Raw genomic sequence first — 11,221 nt, 5'->3', positions numbered from 1 at the left:
TTTGTGATGGTCATTCAACAAAAAAAGTGGGCGAGTAGGAGAGGGCGTTACGCCGTTACCCTCCAGGAAGGGGTAGGTTCAAGAATGATTTTGGGCGTTCATCATGTCACTATTGTCACCTGGGGCATAATCTATGCAACAATATTGGTTTTGGGGTTCTATTTTCGCAAGTGCACCTTTATGGACACACGATGCTTGTAAGATTGAATCGACTTTCCATAATATCAATTGCTTGTTTGGAGTTAAAAATGTTCTTGAATTTTTGTATGTTTTTTATTTACAATTTAAGCAGCAGCAAAACGAAGACAGGTAGTTTCTTCCTAGAATGTCAAAGGCTGCATAGAGTCCAATTTGGAAAAGCTTGACATTATCTGAGAAAAATAAAAATAATAATGAAAAAATTAAAACCATGAGTTTGTTTTTGCACGAGCAGCATGAGTATGAATGGCATGATATGAACTAGGAAAAACACTAACGTTATTCATGAGAAAGAAACGAATACTAATGGACTGAAGAGGTTACATCTCTTTACATCAAAAATGTGCAGAACTAGAATCATCTATATGTTATTTAGTTATTGTACATTGATTTGAAGCCCTCTGTCAAAGCAACCACCTTGGCCGACATCTTTGGCTGTAGCTTCAGAACAGCTTCCCGAATGTCCTGAAAGAGAAATACATTAGCATGCTTACACAATGGCCAATCAAATGCAGGATATAACTTCTAAGTATTGGCCATTTATCATATTCAATGGCTGTAATATAAATGTACTTCTTTCCATTGTATTAGTAAAATCCAAACTTGTTCAGAGAGGTTACTGCAAATGTTTTCAGACTTTGGGTATGATTTATCTGATAAAACAGCTCCCGAGGAAGGTAGCTTACTCAAAGCCTTGCCCACAAGAGTATGATTTATCAAATAAATAGTAAAGGATAAATTGAAATTTTCTTAGCATGTGGAAAAAAAAAAATCTTAACTGAATGGGTGATGCTCACCTCAAGCTTGTACCGGGACGAAAAATGTGTGAGCAGTACCGTTTCATTGCGGATCCAATTTGCATGTTCCATGATCTACATGGGTTCAAGAGTTTCATGATTCAGAATGAGGTCATCGACAAAACCAGTCATACTCCACTATTTGGGTCTTCTGGAGCAAGGACATAAGAAATAGTATACTACAGACTACAGTGGATTGTTTCGTAACTCATGGTGAAAGAAAAGCACTAGTTCCTGGAAAAGAAGACATGGACAAATGATGCACGAAAAACCCATGACAAAAAGTTGTCTGTGTACCTCAAACAAATGAGTATGCCCATGATCTCGAGCATGCTCAACGCTAACTGCTTCATCCAAGAAAGTGGCCTGCGGAAAAAGAAAAATCAGCAGAAGATGAAACTATTTATCTGTTTTATTACGTGCAACCGCTAGCTAATTGCTATTATCAATCGACTGATTTTACTTCTATGGAGTACATGCGTGCTGTTAACAAACTTAACATGCAATTCAGTTCAACAGTTTTACCTCAGTAATCAGAACTTTTGCTCTCAAGGCATCAGCACTGCGTGGGTTAAGGAAAAAATCGGACGATGTATCTCCTGTAAAAGCTACCTCTGGAGATAATACAGTATCTGTAATCTAAAGAAAAAAAAAACTTGTCAAGCATAATGTTGGAGAATTTGGATCCAGCTCCAACGAGTAGCATCATTTTAAAACTAGAGAAAAAATGTCTAATTTGCACCCTACAGAGTAGTGTACAAATACAAACCTCAACACCTGAATTTTTTAGTTTCTCGAATTGCCTTCCTTTTAAATGAGAGTACTGCTTTTTAAGCTTCTTCCTCACCGAGTAAAAACAATAGCCCTGCGCAAACAAAGGAATTATATTTACTGACCAAATGGGTCAAGCAGTCCACCAAACTGCACACATATATGAGGGGAAAATGATAGAAAAAAGAAGATGAAGAGGACAAACCTGACTTGGAATAACATGGCTAGTTTCAAATGCTCTAACAACAAGATCGTTCCGTATTTCATAGGTATCACCTGGAACCAAATTTGCGTGTCAGCTGGCAGCTTTCATTAGCCATGGAGATAAGTTTTAATAGGTTATAAAAAAAGGATGACATACCCACATCCAAAGCAACAAGATCAAATTCCAAATCCACTTGACTCATAGATCTGTGAAGGTCAAATAACTTTTCCACATCCTCTTGGATGCATGAAGGTACAAAAATTGTTGGAGGTTTTAAGCTGTAAAGGCCACGAGTTGCAACATACATTGGAAGCCCACCCTAAAATCACGTAACAAATTACTCATTCTGGAATATACAGGATGGCTCCATAAAGCAATTTAAAGAATCTAAAGACACAAAACTCAAGTAAATAACACAAAATGGTTATCCAAGTTGTATTTGCAGGACTACTTTCGAGAAAGTAACCTCTTGTAAAACAAATATTGAATGTTGGATATTCATGATACATAATCTTCACTCAGATATGATTTGTCAGCAGCAACATGGTAGTATAATTTACCTTTCATGAAACACAAGTACTGAATGTTGATGTGGTCTAGCGTAATATTTGTTCAAATCTTTATGCATTTAACAGTAGTGACCATTCAATACAACACTTAACTAGTCCACCAACTTAATGAACTGAATCAACATCAGCCAGGACCAAAATGCATATTCATGAAACCATCTGATACATAGGGCAACTCAATGGGCCTTAAAACCTCTACCCTTTCTGAAAAGCGAGTTCTAATATTGGTGTCATTTGAGCAGAAATCATTTTGGCTGAACAAATTATTCAGAAACTTGTAAATGTAACTGTAACAAGATGCCGAATGACACTTCTAAGTTTTAAGGTACTAATCAAATTTCTATTGACCCGCGTATCATTTTCCAATTAAAAGTATATTATGTACAAAAGGGGGGGCAACTGAATAATAAGAATGGAAGTAAAAACTTACAATATGATCAAGATGAGCATGAGTTATGAACAAGAAATCTTGATTCACAGCTCTAGATGGACATCTTCCAATATCAAGAGCAGCATTCAATCTTGGAATTATGATACAAGTTTCATGACCTCCGATTGACATACCCTCAATTAAATAACCTTCGATATCAATTCCTTTCCTTTTAACTTCAGACCTAGCTTTCCTATACTCTTCTTCTTCAACAACTGCTCTTTCAATTGTAGAAAGAAAACCAGACCCAGCCCCAGGAAACCCAGTCCCTTTTATAGCAGATGGAGCACGTTGATGCCATTTATTTTGTTTTCTAACAGTTAGGAAATTGACTCTTGATGATGTTTGTGATGTGGGTTCATGAGGTTTAAGAAAATAACGAGTGTTTGAGCTTGAAATGCTTGAAGAAATCTGCATAATTTTTAATTTGTTTCCTTCTCCTCCTTCTTCTTCTTCTGGCTCTGGGTAAGTTTTTTTTTATGTCTCCGCTTTTTCAAAAATCTTACCCATGGATGGTTTTTGCAAATCCTATCCTCAATTTCTGTCTATGATCTATATCTATATATCACCAGCTGCGGGTCCCACATAGATATTTGTGGTATTTCTTTTTACCACCAGCTGACTGATTTTGAAAAATGCAGCGACATCCAGGTTCAACTTGGTAGAAGGGTGGAGAAGCATTATATAGAGATACTGATGAAGCTCAAATATTCCTTATTTTGTATACTTCATCTCTAATAGGTGCAATTTTGTTGTTGAGTTGTGAATTTTGCAAGTGGTTTTCGCGAAAATCCGTGTTGTATAATGATGGTGTTTGCTTGTCTTGGACACTCCAATTCTGAAAGTATTGAGATAATTCAGGATCTGAGTGGAGATAGAGCACAAGACAGCACAAGACAATATGTGTAAACGAGAGTGGCGATTTCATTGGGGACAATCATTGTGTTTCAAGTTGGAAAGAACACTGATCATATGAGAGCTTCGGGTCGAAGTGCTTTGGTGCTGTAAGTGTTGCCTGTGACTATTGTCTGGTTTTTGTGGAAAGAGGGAAACTTGATAGCTTTTCAAGATATAAGCAACTCTACCGCCGAATCCATATGTCATTCATCAGAAAGGATACAGGGTATAATCTCTGAATTTATCAATCTGTAACACCTGAGTATAAGTAAGAAAATATGAACTCTAGCCAGAACAAGAACAGAAGAAATGAGGTCTACAATCTAAGAGCAGCAATTGCTTCAGGTCTAAAATCAACTCTCAAACCTAAAACTCTCCTCACCTCAGCTGGAGTTAGTCTCCAAGTCATGGGTCCTGCATTCTCCCCCCAGAAATCCAAAATCTCAGAAACCTTTTCCAGGTTAAGGATAGTTGCCATCTGGGTAAGCCGAGCGAACTTGTCTCCGACGGTTCTCTGAGTCATACCAGAGAAATGGCTCACTAGTGCTCTAGCATCTCTATCCAGTTGAAGACCACCGAGTTGGCTGAACTTCTTCTGCATCATAATCAATTCCAACCTCTTAACAATGAAGTCAATAATGAGATGAACAAAAGAGTCATAGTTGGATGATGTCATTGTAGGCTGGAGCCATGTTGCATTTGTTTCCACAGCATGGAGGAGCTTCTGAACCCAGGGGTCGTTCACCTCATTTTCTGCATATTCAGCCTCAGAGAGCTCATAGCTAACTGTTCCCACTATGTCCAGCACAGGACGGATTCGAGGAGTCACAGTAGAGATCAGTTGCTCCATGCCAGCATTTAGAGCTTGCTTAAAACCGGTGCTCATCTCCCCTAATTCAGACAAACAAGATATAATTTTTTCTCGGTCAGCTGGTGCAGGGAAAACCTCTACACATTGCTCCTCAATACAATGTTGTAGTTTCTGGACATGTTCACCACTGACATCCATGTTATTTAGAGCTGTTGCAATCTCAGTTCCTATCTTTTGTACACCAACACCACCAAGAAACAGCGTGGCACCAAGATTTGGTTCTCTCATTTTATGTTGCAAAGCTTCTTGATACTCATTGCTTAACAAATTCATTGTGCCGCTGAGAATAGCAAGTAATGAATTCATACTTGAAGTTCTGATAGCCCTTGTACAGCTACTCTTCAAAACATAGAACACATCATCAACCGTAGAAGTAGTGAGGCTATCAGGCACGTGCTCGTCAATCTTTATTGCCTTCCTCACATTTTCCACCATAAAGAATTCCTCCAGAATCACATAAAACCCAGTAATTTCTTGAACAACTTTACTAAAACTTCCATTTCTAAATGCTTTTGTCGCCCGTGGACACAATTCAGGATCAACGGATCTCAATTCCCGAACCATGAACCCTGTGTACTGCTCGCCCAATTCTATCAATGCCAAGATCTCTTCCAAATACAGCTCAACTTCTCTCGGATCCGGGCCTTCCACAGTTCCAACTGAGAGTATATTCTTACTATACGAAATGATTTCTGATTCTACTCTACTCAATTTCCTATATTCCATGTATTTTCCAAGTTTATATTCTTAACATAAACTTGTAACCCTTCTCCTTCAAGACCTAACAACGGAAAAAGCTTAATAAATCTCATAATCGTCGAATGATCTCGTTGATCTACTGCATTAGATAGTTTCTTTCTAACAATTCCTTCAAAAAAAGACTTCATATTGCAGAAAAACATTGTCGTATTCCAAAAAGAAAAATCATTCACTTTGTAGTACATATCGGGTGAGACGACTGAAGACAAGCCAAGTAATGTTGATTGCTTAATAACAATATAGAAATAAGACGAGCTTATGCGGTACTAACAAACATCACTTGGAGGAATGCTTAATGGTTCTTCAATGACAGCATTAACGGCACTAACCATTTCTTGTAAAGATGTAAACCCATCATTATTCCTGTAAAACAGATGAACTACTTTACTCATCTTCCAGAATAAATCTTTGCAAGGTCTTGGTACCACACTGTCCTTGGACTGTAAAACTAATCTCAGCAATTCTCTTCTGTTGATCTCGATCATACCACTAATCCTTCCCACAGCCTCTTCTTCAGAAACAACACCATTGCAAGGAATCATGAGCAGTGATACAGCATTCAGTTTCCCTTCCTTACTTTCTCTCTGCAGCAGACAGACACGACGAAGAAAAAAAAAAGAATATTATAGACGCCCAAAATTTAAACCACTTGACAGATTTTCTCCTGAACTGAAATACCTCACTTGTTGGTCCCCAAGTAACTATTTATAGTGAAGAACACATTGGATATAGAATAAAATATATCAACAGAATGAGAATGTTTCTACAACCGAATTTAAGGAGAATACCTCCAGAAAACATATATCATTATATGGAAATTTAGACTGCTAGCACAGCATTTGAAGGGGTTAGAATCTATAGGAACAAGTGTTGAGACATAAATCAGCATTTTAATCATATGTGAGCCACACAAAATGGGGTTGTCGATAGGGATGATGCAAGAGGGTGGGATAGACTGACTCTAACACATTTAGTTTATAAAGATTACTGGAAAATACAATAGGGAAGTAACGGATACCTTGAACCCTTGGATGTCATTTAGGAGGCGCCCACATGTGCTCATAACCTTAAAAAGATTATGGTACTCCGTATCTCGAACAACCTCCTCCGGGATATCAGGTCCAACAAGATAAAGTGCTGGGAGAACAATAGGTCCTAAGGCGAAAGATACATATGCATTTGCCATATATTCCTCCAGTGTTGGTACCACCTCGTTATGGGTCCATTCTGCTTCTTTCATCATGGAGTTTAGCAATTTCAACCACTGCCGAAGAAATAACATTTAGGCCGCGTAACCATAACTTGTAAGTATATATAAAGACGGAATAAACATAGGGCTAGATCTCACTATCTCAATTATGTGGCTTGTGACGTGGTGCCCTATCCGTGAGAATGCCTTCTCTCCTATCTCATTTGTTGTATTTTTAATTGCGGAGAATATAATCTCCACATGTACAGAGCAAAAATCAGTAGTTGAAACTCCATCCCACCTGTAACCATGGCATTAATATAACATCTCAAACTCTTGAAGCTTACTAAAGAATCCAGCTCTGTTGACACAAGTAAAGTGCATCACGAAAACTTCACCAAATACATGGTGGAGACTTACCGTCTCAAGTCCCCATCATCATAATGGAATAGGTTTCATTGGTCACATTACTAGTGAATCAACAAAGTGAAAACTCTAGTAAAATGAGCAACAATTAAAACTGAACTTGGTAGGACAGACATAAAAATAGTAAGGAGAAATTAAGCTTTACTTCTCGACCAATTCTATCAGGTTTACTAGTTCTTCTCCGGAACCTCCAATGTCAAAGAAGTCGTCAACCACAGTAGTTAGGACACCATTTCTGGCCCATGACATGCGAGCATCAGATAATTCAGGGAAGTAAAGAGTCGCAGCAGCAGAGAAATAACAGTATGTCAGCTTCTGTCTTGCAAATTTCAGCTTATCTAATCTGTTTTCTATAACCCACCTGCTCACATCAGAAGAGCACCAAAGTTACTTTCGATAAGCATTACCTGCCGTCGTCTTTTTTGTCCTTGAAAGAAAAAGGGTAGTTAAGCTTTTGAGTCAAATATTTATTTTAAAATAATCTCTGCAAATAAAATAGGCACCTTTCTAGTTGTTGCAGCTCTTTCTGGTGTATTGATTGGCACAGATTAAAGTCTTCAACAGCCAAATCAAGGAGATCTTTGTTTTCAATGTTCGAGGACCTGCCAATAGTTAGAAAAATACCGATAAAATATGTCTGATAGTAGCCTACTGATTTATCTGATAAATTCTAAGAAATATTCTCCAACAGTTCAGCAAGTATACCTATATGAACTTTTGAGAATCCTCAAGTTATCTATGTTGTAGTGCTCCAAATTTCTCTTGTTTTCAAGGCGTTCTAAATTGGCATATAAGGGAAATTTAAGGGCATAATCCACCTGAAATGTACAAAATATGGTAGGTAGGTAGGTGCAACTTTTGATAACAATGTCAATATCAATTTTATAGAACATTGCAGTTACTATAGCAACCAGCCGCACAGTTACAATATTCTTAAAGACATATATTCATTATTAACATAACAACCATACTCACCAACTAAACTTTTTTTAAAATGTAGAAATGCAATTGAAAAGAAAGTTGCAAGAAAATGTCACATGGAGAAAAGGTTATGCTGGCACACAAGAAACACATACTCACAAGGGTATCAGAATTCGACAAGGCCCACACTTACCTCTTGGATAATACGTCCATCAAACACATCGGTGGCTGTCAAACATTTGGATAAACATTGTTTTAGGAAATTACTAGACCACAAATGTTGTCTCTCCAAAATTTGTTCATCAGGAGATATCAAGATATGTGAAGCTCGATATAACTCTAATGTACTGCACAGATCTTTTAGACATCCTCCTGGAGTTTCAAAGAAATTTTCTCCAGCAAACATGGCTAGAGCATCTACACCAGAATTATGATATATTAGTCGCAATAAATAGAAGATTCCTAACTGATAATTTCTCTTGGATTGAGTACCTGTAGGGATGTCGTATCCATGCATTCGTAAGATCCGAAATGCTAATGCACACGTGGCCATGTCTGAGAATATCTCCTCCTCCATATGCAACCAACATCTGTCATTGGCCAATCTCGCACTTATCAAAGCTTCAACTAACTTAAGTTACTAAACCAACATAAAAATGTTAAACCTGAACGTACATGTATATTCTGTCCAAAAGAATTCTTATTTCATTCTTAAAGTGTCGATCGATACCCAATCTCTCAAGATTATCAACCATGGAGAGAGAAACATATATGTCTAGAGGATAAGCTGTTGGAACTGTACAAGGCGACATAAGTGATTAATTTGTATTGTATGATAGCATAGATACCTAGGAACTCTAATGAAAAGGAGAAAGAATCACCTGCGTTACCAAACCTTTCTAAGAGTGAATGCAAGTAATTGAGGCAGTTACTATCTTGAAGATGAACAAAAGCAGCTGCCGTAGCAGATGGTGAGTTAAACAGTGATCCATTCTTCCTCTGATACTTCATGATGTCTTTCCAATCATGATATTTTCCCCAACCTTCTGCAATATATGCTAGATATAACTTACTTCCCTCGGAGTTGCTCTCAGAAATTCTGGAGGGATACATTTGCAGTGACAAGAAAAGTTAGTAAAAATGGACAACTCTGAAAACAGACAATCAAGATCCTCAAGATATTTTCAATTTTTCTTTTTCACGCTGACAGTTGACTCATCAAAAGTGAATCTCGGAGTCATTGATAGAGAGCCTCCATATTTAACTGGAAATTGTGATTAATGGCGAAACATCCTCTCTGCGAGGCATCTAGCCTTGAGAAAACACAGCATCTTTAGAAGTCCATCTAAAGGTATAATATATGATAAGCTGGGCCTAGTTTCATGCTTATTAGAGCACATATTTTCTAACTTCAAATCATATTTTCTTGTGGAAAATAAAAGGTTTTGAGGCCACACCTTTTGAACTCCAAGTCTCTGTGCTGGAGCAAAACATCTATAGCCGGTGTACTCATGGGAAGATTTAAGCCTAAAAACTTAGCATATTCAACCATACCAGGAAATATGATATCAAATCCAATTGGAGCATGCTGATTCTTATCACTGATTAGAGAGAATTTTGATCCAATAAACTGAAGGCCTGCAAATATTTCAGACCATTTAAAGGAAAAGAAACAGGAAGGACGATGAATGAAAGCATGTTAGTATCGCATACCTTTGTTTACATGCTCTTCGCCAATGTCCCATTTCTTCAGAGCAAGGACGCACGCTAATGTGGACGACAGAGCATCTTTAATCAGTAAGGGATGGTTGTGAGCAACAGGCCATGAACCATCCGGAAGCTGATTCTCCAATATCCAGCTTAAACACTTGGGGAAACAGGGAGATGATGGTGAATTTGGTGAAGGGACCATTGCCACCCAAGCAGTGTCATACGAGGAAACCGAGAGTTCAACCTTGGTGAACATTTCCCTGATTCTTTCCTTTGGTTTCGAGGGGTACTACAGTGCAAACAAGACAATTCTTGGTTTACGCATACAATCTGTGGTATCAATAACATTAAAAAAGTATAGAAAATAGTAAATACTGGACGACAGTACCATAACATAATGACTAGCTCCTTTTGATGCGCTAATCCGAGAGTCCACAAGAACAGCTTCATAAAATTGCAGCATTAATCAAAATGACAATCATGTACTAGTATGCTTATTGTTCAGGATGAAGCTAACATGTTTCTCAAAAAAAAAAAGATTACCTGCTCAATGTGACAGTCTTAAGCAAAAATTATGCTTAGTATTAAGACTTAAGGAAACGAATATAAGCCTACAATGCTACATATAGACGAGCATGGAGCTAGATCATGCCGATGGACCCCAAGACAAGTTTCTTTGATACATTCTTATGTTTCAAATAATGGGTTTTCTAAGTTTATCTTTGTGCCGTGCAAGTAACATTCTTTACAAATCCAATTAAAAACTAATGTTACAAACTCATAATTAAACCAAAGAAATGTACTTTAGTCCTAACGCAATCGAAATAAAGTCTACCTGGCCAAAACAAGAGCGGTAAATGATATTCAGTATGCAAGTCATTTGTCTATTTCATTTCCTAAGTAATCAAATAAAAACAAACCCGAAAAATCAAGTAATAATATGTTGAATAAGAAACAAAAAAAGCAAAACCCTCTACTTAAATATCAAGGAAGAAAGAAACCCACAAGTTAAATTTGAACAAGAAAGGGAGAGAAAGATGAAACCTTGTAGAGGAGATGAAGTGGTCGTCCATGGTGATCTTTTGGGTTCTTTGAAGAGAAGAGTGTGATTAGTAATGGGATGAGAGAGAAACATCACAGACGGTGGAAAACTATCTGTGAGGGGGACAAAGCTTTTAGTTCAGATTAAAGGAGCGAGGATCCTTTGGAAATTGAATATGTTTGTATTTTATTTTACTCTAAGAAGAAGAAGACAAACACCCGAAGACAAAACAAAAATCCAAAATGATCCTGTTTAATGGGTAAATGGGTCTCAACAGAATCAAAAATGAATCTTTTTACACAAATTAACATTTTTTTAAAGGGAAAGCCAAAACATTCGGGGAAAGCTAACTTTTGGTCGATTATATTTGACCTTGACTCTATTTGGGTGCAAATATAAATTACTACTAAAACTGATCTCCGACCTTAATTCTCTC

The 11,221-nt window shown here is 37.4% G+C and overlaps 3 protein-coding genes across 4 annotated transcripts; all 3 read right to left on the bottom strand.

Annotated features, from left to right (window-relative positions):
• Positions 1 to 433: 433 nt before the first annotated feature.
• Positions 434 to 3,514, bottom strand: LOC113336665 (tRNase Z TRZ2, chloroplastic-like). The gene is made up of 8 exons (XM_026582312.1): positions 2,971 to 3,514; positions 2,128 to 2,290; positions 1,972 to 2,042; positions 1,765 to 1,860; positions 1,521 to 1,634; positions 1,293 to 1,361; positions 996 to 1,070; positions 434 to 663 (listed from the first exon to the last, which is right to left on the bottom strand). The coding sequence occupies exons 1-8, from the start codon at positions 3,385 to 3,387 to the stop codon at positions 571 to 573; spliced, it is 1,098 nt and encodes a 365-aa protein (XP_026438097.1). The 5' UTR covers positions 3,388 to 3,514; the 3' UTR covers positions 434 to 570.
• A 109-nt stretch (positions 3,515 to 3,623) lies between these two features.
• LOC113336663 (conserved oligomeric Golgi complex subunit 4-like) lies at positions 3,624 to 5,523 on the bottom strand. The gene is made up of 2 exons (XM_026582311.1): positions 4,250 to 5,523; positions 3,624 to 4,125 (listed from the first exon to the last, which is right to left on the bottom strand). Exons 1-2 carry the CDS (start codon positions 5,462 to 5,464, stop codon positions 4,078 to 4,080), a joined length of 1,263 nt encoding a protein of 420 aa, XP_026438096.1. The 5' UTR covers positions 5,465 to 5,523; the 3' UTR covers positions 3,624 to 4,077.
• An 83-nt stretch (positions 5,524 to 5,606) lies between these two features.
• LOC113336662 (ent-kaur-16-ene synthase, chloroplastic-like) lies at positions 5,607 to 10,991 on the bottom strand. Of its 2 annotated transcripts, none has more exons than XM_026582309.1 (14): positions 10,788 to 10,991; positions 10,132 to 10,187; positions 9,747 to 10,032; positions 9,491 to 9,671; positions 8,915 to 9,132; positions 8,709 to 8,829; positions 8,526 to 8,623; positions 8,227 to 8,450; positions 7,818 to 7,930; positions 7,616 to 7,714; positions 7,258 to 7,473; positions 6,846 to 6,987; positions 6,516 to 6,761; positions 5,607 to 6,081 (listed from the first exon to the last, which is right to left on the bottom strand). In XM_026582309.1, the coding sequence occupies exons 1-14, from the start codon at positions 10,876 to 10,878 to the stop codon at positions 5,764 to 5,766; spliced, it is 2,409 nt and encodes an 802-aa protein (XP_026438094.1). In that variant the 5' UTR covers positions 10,879 to 10,991; the 3' UTR covers positions 5,607 to 5,763. The 2 variants fall into 2 exon arrangements, with proteins under 2 accessions (XP_026438094.1, XP_026438095.1); XM_026582310.1 differs by having other exon boundaries at positions 7,258 to 7,347.
• Between the last annotated feature and the right edge of the window lie 230 nt (positions 10,992 to 11,221).

This window comes from Papaver somniferum, unplaced genomic scaffold, assembly GCF_003573695.1.
Source record: "Papaver somniferum cultivar HN1 unplaced genomic scaffold, ASM357369v1 unplaced-scaffold_154, whole genome shotgun sequence".
Lineage (NCBI taxonomy): Eukaryota > Viridiplantae > Streptophyta > Magnoliopsida > Ranunculales > Papaveraceae > Papaver > Papaver somniferum.
The sequence above is the reverse complement of the archived record's forward strand: the minus strand, read 5'-3'. Positions and strand labels throughout refer to the sequence as shown.

Bases quoted from the DNA above. Each gene is read 5' to 3' on its own strand.
- LOC113336665 (XM_026582312.1), bottom strand. From the start codon at position 3,387: ATGCAGATTTCTTCAAGCATTTCAAGCTCAAACACTCGTTATTTTCTT. The intron at 1,362-1,520 runs GTAAAACTGTTG...CTTTTTCCGCAG, and splicing joins CAAAAGTTCTGATTACTGAG to GCCACTTTCTTGGATGAAGC. The intron at 1,071-1,292 runs GTACACAGACAA...GAACCCATGTAG, and splicing joins GGCATACTCATTTGTTTGAG to ATCATGGAACATGCAAATTG.
- LOC113336663 (XM_026582311.1), bottom strand. From the start codon at position 5,464: ATGGAATATAGGAAATTGAGTAGAGTAGAATCAGAAATCATTTCGTAT. The intron at 4,126-4,249 runs GTGAGGAGAGTT...ACTTATACTCAG, and splicing joins GGAGACTAACTCCAGCTGAG to GTGTTACAGATTGATAAATT.
- LOC113336662 (XM_026582309.1), bottom strand. From the start codon at position 10,878: ATGTTTCTCTCTCATCCCATTACTAATCACACTCTTCTCTTCAAAGAA. The intron at 7,931-8,226 runs GTAAGTGTGGGC...TGTACATTTCAG, and splicing joins ATGGACGTATTATCCAAGAG to GTGGATTATGCCCTTAAATT. The intron at 6,082-6,515 runs GTATCCGTTACT...TGTCTGCTGCAG, and splicing joins ATGACATCCAAGGGTTCAAG to AGAGAAAGTAAGGAAGGGAA.